Source organism: Lithobates pipiens, unplaced genomic scaffold, assembly GCF_037356315.1.
Source record: "Lithobates pipiens isolate NorthernLeopardFrog02 unplaced genomic scaffold, aLitPip1_a1.2 Scaffold_13, whole genome shotgun sequence".
Taxonomy (NCBI): Eukaryota; Metazoa; Chordata; class Amphibia; order Anura; family Ranidae; genus Lithobates; species Lithobates pipiens.
Window position 1 is genome coordinate 136,880,571 of NW_027507718.1, and position 15,060 is coordinate 136,895,630.

The following is a 15,060-nucleotide window of genomic DNA, read 5'->3' on the forward strand; positions in this document are numbered from 1 at the left end:
AAGCACCGGAGGGACTACATTACGGACCCCTGAACAAAGGTACTCACCAATGAGCGAGACGCCAGGGGTCGCTGAAAAAAAAGACAGCTAGGGCTGAAATTTGCCCCTTGGTGCTCAACACCAATTTCTGGTCTACACCTTGCTGAAGAAACAGCAGGATCCTGGATATAGAAAAGGAGCGCGGATGCCACCCTTTCTTCTCACACATGGAGATGTAGGCCTTCCAGGTACGATGGTATATCTTCCGAGAGGAAGATTTCCGCGCCCTCAGCATAGTTGGAATCACTGAGTCCGACAGACCCCGGTTCCTCAGCACCTGGCTCTCAATAGCCATGCCGTTAAAGCCAGCGATGGTAAAGCAGGGTGAAAGATTGGACCTTGAGATAGGAGGTCCTTCCGCAGTGGCAGTCGTCAGGGAGCGTCTACCACCAGACGCATCAGGTCTGCATACCAGGGCCGCTGAGGCCAATCTGGGGCAATCAGGATTACTGGAATCCCCTCGGCTTCCACTCTGTGAAGCAGACATGGCAACAGCTTTAGTGGAGGAAAGGCGTAGATCAGCTGGTACTGATCCCATGGAGCCACCAGCGCGTCTGATGCATCTGCCCATGGATCTCTGGTCCTGGACACGAATCTCTGCACCTTCTGATCGAGACGGGAGGCCAAGAGATCCACATCTGGCGTCCTCCATTTCAGGCAAAGCAGCTGGAATATCTCCGGATGCAACGCCCATTCTCCTTGGTCCAGCATCTGACGACTCAGATAGTCCGCCTGCCAATTTTCCACCCCGGGATGTAAATGGCTGACAGGGCCAGACTGTGTCGCTCTGCCCACCGAAGTATGTGAGCGACCCCCCCCCCCCCCCGAGCAGCGGCTGAGCTCCTTGTTCCCCCTTGGTGATTTATGTACGCCACAGCCTTGGCGTTGTCTGACTGTATCCTGGTCGGACGCCCTTGAAGACACGCCGACCACGTGTGGAGGCACAGCCTGATCGCTCTCAATTCGAGTGGATTGATCGGCAACTTGGATTCTTCCGTCGACCAGAGGCCCTGAGCCGACTGAATCCTCATCACTCCACCCCAGCCTGACAGACTGGCATCCGTAGTGATCACCGTCCAGTTCAGAGGAAGAAACATTTTACGGACTGAATCACCGGGGACCACAACCACCAGATCAGGGAGTCCCTGACTGGTCGGTTCACCTGGATCTGCCGATCCAGGGACAGCGGAGATTCGTCCCATTTTGTCATTATCTCCTTCTGCAGGACTGGTGTGGAACTGGGCATAAGGTACTGCCTCAAAGGAGGCTACCATGAGTCCAAGCACTCCTATGCAAAAGCGGAGAGACGACCACTTGCGGTTCATCAGTAGAGTGACCGCAGACCTGAGAGTCAGCAATTTGTCAGAGGGGAGAAAAACCTTTGCTTCCCTGGAGTCCAACAGTAACCCCAGGTACTCCAGACGCTGAGTTGGTACAACCACCAACTTCTTTAGGTTCAACAGCCACCCAAATTCTTGCAGGGTCTGCATGGTGATCGCCACATCCTCCTCTAATTCTAAGGCGGAGATGCTGCCAGGATGCTCTCAGGAGGAGATCGTCTAGGTAACCCACGACCACGATCCCACGCTGCCTCAGCAACGCCAATACTGGAGCCAGTACTTTGGTAAAGACTCGGGAGGCTGATGCCAGGCCAAAAGGAAGAGCCACAAACTGGTAGTGGGCTTCCCCTACTGCCAAACGCAGAAATTTTTGATGCAGAAGGCAAATGGGTATATGCAAGTAAGCATTCTGGATGTCCAAGGACGCCAGGAAGTCCCCTTGATGGAGTGCAGCGACTACTGAGCGAACTGATTCCATTCTGAACCTCTGCACCTTTACAAAGTGATTGAGGGCTTTTAAGTCCAAGTTTGGACATACCCCTTCCTTCTTGGGAACCACAAACATAATGGAGTAGAACCCCTGGAATCGTTCCGATTCCGGAACCGGTACAATCACCCCCTGATTCAGCAAGTCCCTTACCGCCCCTAACAGGGCCTCCGGGCGAACCGGGGAAACGGGTATGCTGGAGGGGGAAGAACCTGATTGGCGGCCAAGAGAGAAACTATCTTTTAGCCTGTGGAAATCAGATCGCAGACCCACTGGTCGGATAACCGGGAGATCCACTGGGCTGCAAACTCCCGAAGACGACCCCCCACCTGAAAAGTGGGTGGGGGCAAACCTTCATGCGGTAGCACTTTTGCTCGCAGGCTTGTTAGGCTTGCGGTTCCAGGGATGCTTCTGACCGTCCGTGGGCGTCCTGTCGGGCTGGGGGCGTTTTGACGAAGCACCGAGCGGACGAAAAGCCGATTGTGAGCGGAAAAAAGAGGGCCCTTGCCTGTGGCGAGGCTCCTTAGCCTTCCTGGTCTGTGGGAGTAGTGTACTCTTACCACCAGTGGCATTCTTAATAATGTCATCCAACGAGGCTCCAAAGAGCCGCTCGCCAAGGAAGGGAAGATCCGTCAGGGCTTTCTTGGATGCCTGGTCAGCAGACCAGCATTTTAGCCAAATTAGGCACCTCAGCACCACAGCCGACACTGAAGTCTTGGATAACAGAGGGAGGGTATCCAGGGCCGCATCACAAACGCACTTAAGGCCTTGCACTAGTTGGTCTGCTAGCTCCACGCAGACAGGGGAGGCATTCTACTGTCCGAATTTGCGGTGCAAAAGTTTTGCCCACTCAGTCAGTGTCTGCGACATCAGTGCGGATGCCAGTACAGGTCGCACGGCTGACCCCACAACCATAAGCAAGAAACGAGCCCCCGTCTAGGCCTTCCTGTTCGTGGGATCCTTGAATGCAGGAGTCCCCTCAACCTGGATCGTGGTTACTTTATTCAACCTAGATACTGGGGGGTCCAGGACCGGAGGAGCCGACCATATTTTAAGAAGGCTTTTCTCAAAGGGGTAACGCACCGCCAAATTTTTGGGGACGACCCCATTCCCTGTAGATGAATTTGTCAAAATAAGTCAAATACGGGAACACCTTAGGTGAATGTACTGGCTTGTGGGACCCAAAAGCGACCGGTACATCAGCAGAGGAATCTGCTGGCTCCTGAATCTTCAGGGTATCACGCACAGCTGTGATAAGTGCTTCAACTAGCGCTTTATCGCTCATGGACCCGGACGATCCTCTCTGTCCAAACGGTCCTGGTCAGCCACGTCTGATAGGTCGGAGCAGGGGTAACCAGCCGCAGCAGGGCCCGAGTCTGCCTCAGAGCTCTTCCCAGAGGAGGGGGGGGGGGGGCAGGGGCCTCTTACGTGCACCTTTCCTCCCACGCACCGCCTCTATTTTTGCAACAAAAGCGACAAGGACCGCCGTCAGGGTGCACATGTGCACAGCGCCATCTGCAGGTGACCCGGTTGCAATAGCCTGGATTTCAGAGCAAGAAACACCAGTTTCTGAAGCCATGCTGGCCCTAGCCTGTCCACCTGCAAGGGGACTTAGGACAGTGAAGGTCCCGCCCTCCTGCTGCCGCCGCGTGGGGGGGGTGGGGGGGTACTTAGCGCAAGATTCATGAGGCCTCTGTGAATGCCAATAGCAGTGCCTGTAGTCCCTAGGAGGTTCCCAGTTGCAGAGAGGAGAAAACTGTGTCAGCAGCAGCTGCTTAGAACAGCGGTGAAACGTTCTGCAGAGCTAGCTTCAGCTTTCAGCAAGGAGCCATCCAGCGTCCTCTACATACAGTGGACACAGGAAACAGCAAGTGAGAGCACATGTAATGCTGCCACAAGAGAACTGCGGCGAAAAGAGTGCTCAGGCTTCAAAAAAATGGCCGCCAATGTAACTAATAGGAGATCCTAAGGAAGATGGCTGCTGAAGCTCAGAAGGGGAATACAGGCTTTCCCACATCCAAGATGGCCGCCGGACAACGCCATGCCGTGACAGAACCAAACCAGAACAGTGCTACCTGCCTACAGCCAGAACATCCACAGACCTTCTTGGGACCCCCCAGACCGGGACCAGGACCAACGCCAGCCGCACAGAGCCCCCACAGGTGAGCATCCAGCGAACCCACACACGCACACACCGCCCGCAGCGCATGCATCCACCCCCCTCAGAGGGGGGAAGGAGGGGAGATAGGGACTTGGGAGAGAAGATAGGGAGGTGAGATGGCCCCCGAATCGACCCCCCAGGGAATACTCAGCTGCTCACCCCACCGAAGCAGAGAGAGCCGTACTTACCAGTCCTGAAGAGCTAGGAGACATTCCATCACAGACCTACTCCTGTGCAGTTACAGGGTAACTGTTGGCCCAGTATACTGTGATCCAGACAGCAGTAGCCCGGTCATATGTATACTCCGGAGCACTGAAGCTCACCGACCACCTCTGGAGCTGAGGCATGTCGTGGCCTGCTGAGCCATAGCTGCGGCCTGCACACGCTCGAAGGCCGGACTGGGGAGACTACAAGGATAATCATTAACCAGCCTGTCACCCAGCCGGCAGTTGATAGAAGATCCCAGGATCAGGGCCGGTGCTACCACTAGGCGGACTAGGCAGCCGCCTAGGGCGCACTGCCACCTAGGGCGGCCGGCCGCTGGTTATCCTACTCCCGCACTGTCCATAGAGCTTGCACTATACACCAGGCAGCCGCTCTGAGCCTCTGACATGTGTGAAGCAGCGCCCCAGGTCCCCGGTCTACGCCCCCCCCCCCCCCGGTCTATGCGCTGACACATCAGTGACATAATATGTGTTCACACTGTCCAGCACATCCCCCCACCTGACAAGTTTCCAGCGGCCATCCCACCCCCCAGCCCACTCTCCGCTCTGCGCTCTGACTCAGAGCGGAGATAGTTCTGAGTAGTTCTGAGTAACAGTGACATGTGTCCAGCAGCACCAGCCCATCCTACGCTCTCCGCTCTGACGTGTGTGTCCAATGACTACAAACCCCCTCCCCCCCTCCCCCGAAGATGCTCTCCTGGACTGGCTGTGTCACACTGGAGTGGAGAGCATAGCATGGCGCCTGGCAGAGCCTGGAAGAGGCACAGACAGAGGCAGGTACATGCGTACACATGAATTTTAGACAGGTTCATGTCCTCAGATACAAGTTTGCTGAGCCCAATACCATCACCTAGTGTGTGGTGAGTAAACACTGTTGCTGTCTTAGATAATAATGATATTGTATATATTGACAATGACATGCAATTTGCAAATGTTATGATATGTATTTATATTCACTGATTTGACAAAATGCCAAGTATGTACCGAGCCCCCCCCCCCCCCCCCCCCCCGTGAGGCTGCATTGGCAGTGGTGAAGCAGCATTGATTGGCACAGCTGAGACTGTATTTGATGGACTCAGGTGAGACTATTTGATGGGCACATATGAAATTATTTGAGGGGCACAGGTAAAGGAGCATTAATGGGGATGGGTATCACTGCGTTTGATGGGCACAGGTGAATTGGCATTAATGGGCAAAGGTGAGTGAGGCTGTATTTGATGGGTACAGGTGAGGCTACGCTTGATGGGCGCTGGTGAGACTGCGTTTGATGGGTGCTGGTGGGGCTGCCTGCATTTGATGGACACAGGTGAGGCTGCCTTTGATGGGTGCTGGTGAAACTGCCTGAATTTGTTGGGCACAGGTGAGGCTGCATTGATTGGCATTGGTGAAGTGGCATTGATGGGCATCCCTTACAGTCACACACAGACACCGAAACACAAAATGCATCCCTTACACACACAAAAACCTCTGGTGTGGCCTGGTCCCCTCATTAAAAAGGTGGGGTGTACATGGGCAGGGCAATGGGGTTGGGATCGGGGGTTGAGCCGGGGGGCGGCAAAATTAGGTTTCGCCTAGGGTGTCAAAAATCCTTGCACCAGCCCTGCCCAGGATCATTCATCTTGCGCAAAAAACATCAAACCTGCAGCAAAAACATGGACCGAGAGGGCCCACAGGGTTTCTAGGTCATTCTCCTTACTAGGCAAAATAAAAACTGAATCTGCTAGGAGTAGTGGGGAGGGTTGATAGCAGAGTCCGCACCCCTGGGGCAGGACTAAAAGTTCTGTGTATTATGTAACAATTTTGCCTAGTTCTCCTAATGGTAGGCTATACAACCCATTTAGTTACAGAGAGGAGCTGTGTCGGTCGGTGAATATAAGAGAAATGGAGGGTTTGCCTTCATCAATATGCACTGACCTAGGGCACCCAGCTGATTCCTCTTTACAGCAGCTGTCCCTACAAGAATTACACTCACTGTCAAAAGGAGCAATAAAAGTGGTCCCTTGCTACAGGAACAAGCTAAAAGAAAAGGGTAATGCTTTAGGGGTGCAGGGAGATGTGGGGGTTACTTTAGTTCATGTCTAAACAAATCAAGAGTCCTCCAAACTGTACATAGTAATAAATGCAGGTTTAACAGTTAATGTATGTACCTGATGCACAGGCATGTGGGATATGTATTTTGTAGGATCCGAGGAACGTACAGCTTTTGCAATTTCCATGCAGCATGCCAAGGCCTGCCAGGGTTCATCTGCTTCCATCCACCATTTCTTTCCCTGTGAAGAATAAAGCAAGTAAGCAATACTGCACAAACTAAAGAAAAGAATGGGGAAAGTGTATAATATAAACATTGAAAGGTTTAATCCTTTTGTGTCACTGATGCCTAGATGCAAGACCATATATTATAGAGCTAGAACTCTAATAGAACTGTAATTACTGCATAACCAAATCATTTGTACATCTTTTTTAGGTGCATATAAGGTTTTAATGCAATACACTGCTTTAATTAAAATGCTCTGTTTTATTATAAGCTGTCAAATGGGAATTTTGGCCTACCTATAAGTTCCTTATACTGGAGTACAGTAAAAGATACAGGACTTGTATTCATAGACCTCAAGTTTTATTTAGGCTACCTTTAGGTGACTGGATACTGGCAAAAAAAAATCGTTGCTAGGGTCTCGTCTATTGCATGCTCGTATAGCCCCATCCACTTCATGAGACATCAGTTTTTATGTAATCTAAAACAATATTGGGTGGCTGCAAGGAAGGTGTCTGTGTTCTGTACTGTATTTCAAAATAAGGAATTTACAGGTACATCAAAATCCCCATTACCCCAATTATACAGTGTGGAACACAGAACTTGTATTCAAAGACCATGGAATGCCCCAAGTAATAACATGATGGCAACAACACAGCGAACATAACCGCTAACAGACATAAAAAAAAAAACAAGAGTTAGGAAACCTAAATAACTCAGATGACAGCTTGCAGTACCTTGTGGCCAAAGCTCACACCAGCCATGGCCTGAACCTCTGTTTGATAGAACCTGGGGAACATTTAGTGACAACTTTGTGCAAAAAAAAAAAAAATTGTAATATTCCTGCAACTTGTGGCAAAATATAAAATATTTAATGGACTCAACATGCCTCTCAGTAAATAGCTTGGGGTGTCTACTTTACAAAATGGGGTCATTTGCGGGGGTTTTGTGTTATTTTGCCATTTTATGGCCTTCGAAACTGTGATAGGTAGTGAGGAGTGAAATCTAAAATTTGCACCCTTAGAAACCCTGAAGGCAGTGATTGGTTTTCGGGGTGCCGTACGCAGCTAGACTCCCAAAAAGTCCCACATATGTGGTATCCTCGTACTCAGGAGAAGCAGCAGAATATATTTTGGGGTGCAATTCCACATATAACTATGGCATGTGTGAGCAATATATCATTTAGTGACAACTTTTTGTAAACTTTTTTTTTTTGTGTCATTATTCAATCACTTGGGACAAAAAAAAAAAAAATTCAATGGGCTCAACATGCCCCTCAGCAATTTCCTTGGGGTGTCTACTTTCCAAAATGGGGTCATTTGGGGGGGGGGGGGGGAGTTTGTACTGCCCTGCCATTTTAGCACCTCAAGAAATGAGATAGGCAGTCATAAATTAAAAGCTGTGTAAATTCCAGAAAATGTACTCTAGTTTGTAGACGCTATAACTTTTGCACAAACCAATAAATATACGCTTATTGACATTTTTTTTTACTAAAGACATGTGGTTGAATAAATTTTGCCCTAAATGTATGACTAAAATTGAGTTTATTCGATTTTTCTTACAACAAAAATTAGAAAATATATTTTTTTCTTAAAATTTTCGGTCTTTTTCCATTTATATCGCAAAAAATAAAAATTGCAGAGGCAATCAAATACCATCAAAAGAAAGCTCTATTTGTGGGAAGAAAAGGACGTAAATTTCGTTTGGGTACAACATTGCATGGCCGCGCAATTACCAGTTAAAGCAGTGCGAAATTGTAAAAAGACCTCTGGTCCTTAGGCTGAAAATTGGTCCGGGGCTAAAGTGGTTAACAAGCCACAGTGACCAAACGCAAATAAATGTTGACGTGTTTCAGCCTATAAGGCCTTAGTCATAATTATGACTAAGGCCTTATAGGCTGAAACGTGTCAACCTTTCTTATTTGCGTTTGGTCACTGTGGTTTGTTAATAAATACTACATTTTTTAAGGTTAATCACCGTAGTGCGGATCATCTTTTCCAGACTCCACTGTCTGACCCTCCTCAAGATCTATCCCAACCACCTCCTCATAAATATCCACCCACTCCTTTTCTACCACCAGAGGGGCTCTAGTGAAGGGGACCATCTCTCACTTATTACCACCCTGTGCTATAGGGGTAATCATACCAGCAATCTTACCCTCCAGGCCCTCCAAAGCCACAGCCAAGTCATCCTTATTGACATAAGAAAAGGTCAATGTCCTTGCAGTGGCCACAAAACCAGACAGATACAGTGACTCCAATGCAACTGCCACCTCTGGTATATCAGGAAATGCAAATGTAGCCAGACTACAACTAGAGTCCTCTGCACCTGACAATGGTGCACATGTGCCCCCTTCCCAGCTGTGTATCCCCTTCCTCATTTTCTGGAAGACATCTTCTTAAGCATGATGGTTAAGCAACTGAGCTGGACCTAGCTGGCTACCCTCCCCAGATAATGCCTTGATAGATGATAAAATGGCAAATAGCAGGAGCCTGGGGGACCACCATGCTGCTGGATGCTCATGCTTTTCCGGCCGCAGGATCCCACCACAAGGACAAGGATCCAGCCTTCACCCATCATGGTGCACTCTGTCACTCTGCACCCTCAGGGACTCAATACCCCTTACTTTTCCGAGTTGACTGCCCTGGACCTGTACAGCACCATACCTTAACACTTTGGTTAGTACAGAACTGTGCAAGGTTCGGTATTTGCAAGGTCTAATAGCAAGCAACCACATTACAGGCAATCCCCATTTAAAAACGTCCACTTTGTTGAAGAAGAGCCCAGGTACTATGCATCTTTGCTTCCCAGCTGTAGAAATGGGTCTGGCTATCAAACTCTTGGGCCTTACTGGACTCGAATAAGTTGAGAACATGGTATCATTATCCACTTAAGCCCCGGACCAATTTTCAGCCAAAGGACCAGGCCCCTTTTTGCGATTCGGCACTGCGTCGCTTTAACTGGCAATTGCGTGGTCGTGCGACGTGGCTCCCAAACAAAATGTACCCTTTTTTCCCACAAATAGAGCTTTCTTTTGATGGTATTTGATCACCTCTGCGGTTTTTATTTTTTGCGCTATAAACAAAAATAGAGCGACAATTCTGAAAAAAATGCAATATTTTTTACTTTTTGCTATAATAAATATCCCCCAAAAATATATAAAAAAAACATTTTTTTCCTCAGTTTAGGCTGATACGTATTCTTCTACATATTTTTGGTAAAAAAAAAAAAAAATCGCAATTAGCGATTATTGATTGGTTTGCACAAAAGTTATGGCGTTTACAAAATAGGGGATAGTTTTATAGCATTTTTATCAATATTTTTTTTTAATAGTAATGGTGGCGATCAGCAATTTTTATTGTGACTGCGACATTATGACGGACACATCGGACATTTTTGGGACCATTGTCATTTATACAGCAATCAGTGCTATTTAAATGCACTGATTCCTGTGTAAATGGCAGTGAAGGAGTTAACCACTAGGGGGCGGAGAGGGGTTAAGTGTGTGTAATTTATTTATTTTTTTACTGTAGGGAGGTGTGGCTTGGCGTCTGAAGTCACTGATCGTCTTTCCCTATAACAGGGAACAGACGATCAGTGACAGGCTCAGTAGGAAGCATGGGGAGAGGTTTGTTAACACAGACCTCTCCTCGTTCTTCAGCTCTGTGACCCGATCGTGGGACACCAGCGGCGATCGGGTCCGCTGGTCCCGTGGTCACGGAGCTCAGGACCGGGTCGGCTCCCACCCCACGGCTGGGCACTTAAAGAGCAACGTACAGGTACAGGTACGTGCTTGTGCCCAGCCGTGACATTCTGATGACGAGGCAGTGAGTGCTCAATGCAGCCCCCAGTGGTGACACATAGGCATGACAAAATTATTATATTTTTTTTAAAGGAGGCATTCATAAGAAAATTCAAAAATATTTCTTAGAAAACTCCACTTACCTTCCCGCTGCAGGGCTTTCTGTGGTAAACCAACAGACTCAATCTCCCCCTTCACAGTGGGCTATGTTAAACCTTCAGGAGCAGGGGAACCTAGAGGTAACCCACAATCCTGGACCTGCAACAGCACCCTGCCAGTAAAACTTTATGGCCTCACTACCAAAAAGTACTGGATCCCAGGGTCCAACTCTCTAAAAAGAGAAGCATTCACAGGCAAAACCTTGTTTCTTCAGATAAGAGGCCCGGGTACCATTCAATTTGGCTCAAAAAAGGTCACTTTAAATGGATCCGGTCAGCATTGCTAGCCCCAGCAAGGATTGCTCCAGTGGAGCTCTGCACAGCACATCTTTACTCGTAACCAACACCTTAGACACTGGTGAAAAAACTGAGGTGCTCCCAATAGTGGGAGGGGTTATATAGGGAGTGCACTTCTTGTCTTAGGGCGTGCCAGTGTCCATCACCTGAAGGTGACCTATAACCCACATAGTAACTACTATGGCTCTGTGTCCCCTGATGCATGAAAAGAAAGACAGTTTTTAAGAATAAAACTGAATTGTAAAAAGAGAGCAGATTATCAAGCCCAAATAGACATGATGATAGGTAGATTCCTGGAAAAGGTTATAGCAAACAACAATTGCTTAACACTAGGGAACAATTGGGATAGATGGCTAGAAACACCCTATTGGCACCAAAACCTAGGAATTAAGGAGATCAGTTTAAGCTTGCATTTGTTACAGGATTTAATTCACAATATAGGAAGTAGAACAAGCCACCCGGAAACCGTGGCCTATGTTATTGGGAGATCACACTTTGAAAAAAATTCTTCCACTAAAACCTATATATTTTTTTTTTTTTCAGAAGAGCATCGAGACTGCGTTGATGTTGGCCAAAAAGCTCAGCCACCCCCCCCAAATACCTTACTTTTTTGGACCGCACAGGTTTTTATAAATGTATAAAGTGAAAAGCATATAAAACAGTGAGAGATAGAACCAGGAAAACCGATAAATTCTTTTCGGTGGTCACAGGTAGGGAGTATGATATTACACAACTCCTCACCTGTGACAGTCGATATGTTACATATCTTCTCATGTGCCCTTGCAATCTTCAAAATATAAGTCGAACTACCAGGACCTTGGCCAAAGGGGTTCGAAAACACGTAGACAACATCAAAAAAGGGGTTAAAAAGCACAGCATCTCCAACCACTTCAGACCCCTCTCTACTTAGATTTTGGAGGACAGACAAAGTCCATCCTTATTGGAGGGGTCAAGATATGAGGGATACAAGGGAGTCTCCCAAATGGAGACCCGGTGGATATATAGGCTCCAGTCTCTATATCCCCAGGGGTGTAACCTTAGATATAGATCTTAAATGCTTTATCACAGATTTTTAAACGTGTTGGGACTTAATGGGAAATGGGGGGGGGGGGGGGGGCTTGTGGAAATGCCATGTTTGCCAGTATGTAATGGGCCTACCATGTATGAAATCTCATCTCTAATTTCCTCCTTTTTGGTTTACAGCATTACCCTATGTGGTTAGATCCCATCTTCATTCCCCTTTTTATAAAAAAATAAAAATTAAATATAATTTTTTTTTTGGTCTATTGTACCGTAATACCATCACCATTTCTACTTGAAATCCAATCTATGGTATTTTATTCTCCTACTAGAGGGAGCCAGAGAGTACTTTGTCCACACATGGTATATCCAATCTAGGAAACCAGGTTTGTAATGGGGGATATGTTATATTAGATATCTATGTAATTTTAAACTAGTTTTATTTTTAACTAGCCGTTTTTATGAATTTATAGCTATCATTGTTAGTTGCAATTGTTTATCAGGTGTGTGTGGCATGGGCAGATGATATCCGGGAATGAAGTAGATTCTTTTTTGTCCTCAATCACCATGTTTAACCAATCACTTCTTTTTGTGCATTATAAAAGCAAACAGGAAATGGCAGTTTGTCACTACCTGATGATATCAGTACGGCGAAACGTATGTAGAAGCGCGGACTCCTCACCTCCGGGCCCTCTGTTAGAGCTCATCAACCTTGTCCTCGGGCCCAATAACGGGCCACGTTTTATGTATTACCTTGAGGAGATCCAAATTAGAATACCACAATCACTATTCCGCAAATGATATCACCTGTGATGTATTTCAGTTATCTTGCAAACCTGGCCTGTTGGTGGGTCCTGAGGACAGGGTTGATGACCATTGCTCTATGTGACATCCTTTTGGTATATCCAGAAGAGGCGTGAATCGCACACCGCCGCAATTCCGATATATCCATCTGCACATGCTGTAGACACCTTATTGCTAGGCATAGCACAATAACATTTGAGTGCAAAATCTTTTTAAACATTTTCTATTAAAACTTACTAAAGCATAAGAGTTTTTTTGTGTGTCCTTGGTGGAGTCTGTTCCCTTACATAGTTATATACTAGGTGAGGTTGAAAAAAGACACAAATTCAACCTATGTATGTGATTATATTTCAGTATTACATTGTATATCCCTGTATGTTGCGGTCGTTCAGGTGCTTGTCTAATAGTTTTTTTAAACTAAAGATGCCTCAGCTGAAACCACCGCCTGTGGAAGGGAATTCTACATCCTTACGGCTCTTACAGTAAAGCCCCCTTTACAAAGTTTAAGGTTAAACCTCTTTTCTTCTAATTTTTGTGAGTGGCCACATGTCTTATTAAACTCCCTTCCACAAAAAAGTTTTATCCCTATTGTGGGGTCACCAGTATGGCACTTGTAAATTGCTTGCAACCTTTCTTCATAACTAATATACCCCTAACTCTTTATTAGCTTTGTTTTCTTTCTTTGTTCTCGCTCCAGTACATCCTTCCTGAGGACTGGTGCCCAGAATTGGACAGCATACTCAAGATGAGGCCGGACCAAAGTCTTGTACAGGGGGAGAATTATCACTTTATCCCCAGTTAATCCCCTTTTTAATGCATGCCAATATTCTGTTTGCTTTGTTAGCAGCAGCTTGGCATTGCATGACATTGCTGAGCCTATCATCTACTAGGACCCCCAGGTCCTTTTCCATCCTAGATTCCCCCAGAGGTTCACCCCCTAGTGAGTAGATTGCATTCATATTTTTGCCACCCAAATGCATTATTTCAAAATTTTCTACATTAAACCTCATTTGCCATGTAGTTGCCCACCCCATTCATTTGTTCAGATCTTCTTGTAAGGTTCCCACATCCAGGAAAGTTATTGCCCTGCTTAGCTTAGTGTTGTCCACAAATACTGAGATTGAGCTGTTTACCCCATCCTCCAGGACATTTATGAACAAATTAACAGGATTGGTCCCAGCACAGAACCCTGGGGGACCCCACGTCCCACCCCTGACCATTCTGAGTATTTCCCATTTATCACCAGTCTCTGAACTTGCCCTTGTAGCCAGTTTTCAATCCTTTTACTCACCCTATGGTCTATGCCAACGGACCTCACTTTTTACAGTAAACGTTTACAGGGAACTGTGTTCCTTTATCTAGATGGCAGCTCACCTCCTCATAGAAGGTTAATAGATTGCTTTGGCTAGAACCATTCTTCACAAATTCATGCCGATTATTTCTAATGATACCATTTTATTACTAAAATTGTGTATATAGTCCCTTATTCCCTCCAAGAGCTTGCATACTATTGATGTTAGGCTAACTGGTCTGTAATTCCCAGGGATGTATTTTGGCCCTTTTTTAAATATTGTGCTACACTGGCTTTTCTCCAATCAGCTGCAACCATTTCAGTCAGTAAAAATTAGGAATAATGGTCTGGAAACTACTAGACTGAGTTCCCCAAGTACACTCGGGTGCAAGCCATCTGGTCCTGGCGATTTATTAATATTAAGTTTCTCAAGTCTAGTTCTGTCCTCTGTTAACTGCTAACACCGCAGTTAACCCCCCCGATTCCCTCGTGAAGACTGAGGAGAAGAATACATTTAATACCTTTTGCCTCATCTCTTGTAACCAGATGTCTTTCCTTACTCTTTATGGGGCCAATATGGTCAGTCCTCCTTTTTTATAGTTCATATACAAAAATAATTTCTTGGGATTTTTTTTTTGCTCTCCTCTCCTATGTGTCTTTTGTGTTCGATCTTAGCCACCCTAATTGCACCCTTACATATCTTGTTGCTTTCTTTATAAAGTCTGAATGCAATGATCCCTCAGCCTTGTATTTTTTTTGAAGGCCTTCTCCTTTGCTTTTATATGCATTTTTAGATTAGGGTTAAGCCATCCAGGACTTTTGTTCGCTCTTTTAAATTGATTGCACTGGCTTATGCCCTTATTTAATATGCTCTTAAAGCAAACCCATCTCTCCCCTATGTTCTTTGTTTCTAAGATTTTATCTCAATTTATATCTTCTAGCAAGGTTAATAGTTTAGGGAAGTTGGCTCTTTTGAAATTCAATGTTTTTGTAATCCCTTTGTGTTTCCTATTTGAGTGTTTTATACTGAAGCCAATTGACCTGTGATCGTCATTTCCTAAATTGCCACGTATTTCCCGTGATCAGGTCTGTATTGTTGGCGTTTCTAGATCTACTGATTACCTTGTTTTCAAGTTGGTGCGTCTACCATCTGACCCGTGAAATTGTCCTTCAAGACATTTAGGAA

The 15,060-nt window shown here is 46.4% G+C and overlaps 1 protein-coding gene across 5 annotated transcripts in view; it reads right to left on the reverse strand.

Annotated features, from left to right (window-relative positions):
* POLRMT (RNA polymerase mitochondrial) overlaps positions 1 to 15,060 on the reverse strand; it is a 304,233-nt gene that overhangs the window by 84,915 nt on the left and 204,258 nt on the right. For all 5 annotated transcript variants that reach the window (XR_013272200.1, XM_077475625.1, XM_077475628.1 and 2 more), the window contains one exon: positions 6,399 to 6,521. Coding sequence is in view for 4 of the 5 variants with exons in the window: in XM_077475625.1 (XP_077331751.1) it covers positions 6,399 to 6,521 (123 nt within the window). In the remaining variant the exon portion in view is untranslated. The remainder of the gene's footprint in view (positions 1 to 6,398; positions 6,522 to 15,060) is intronic.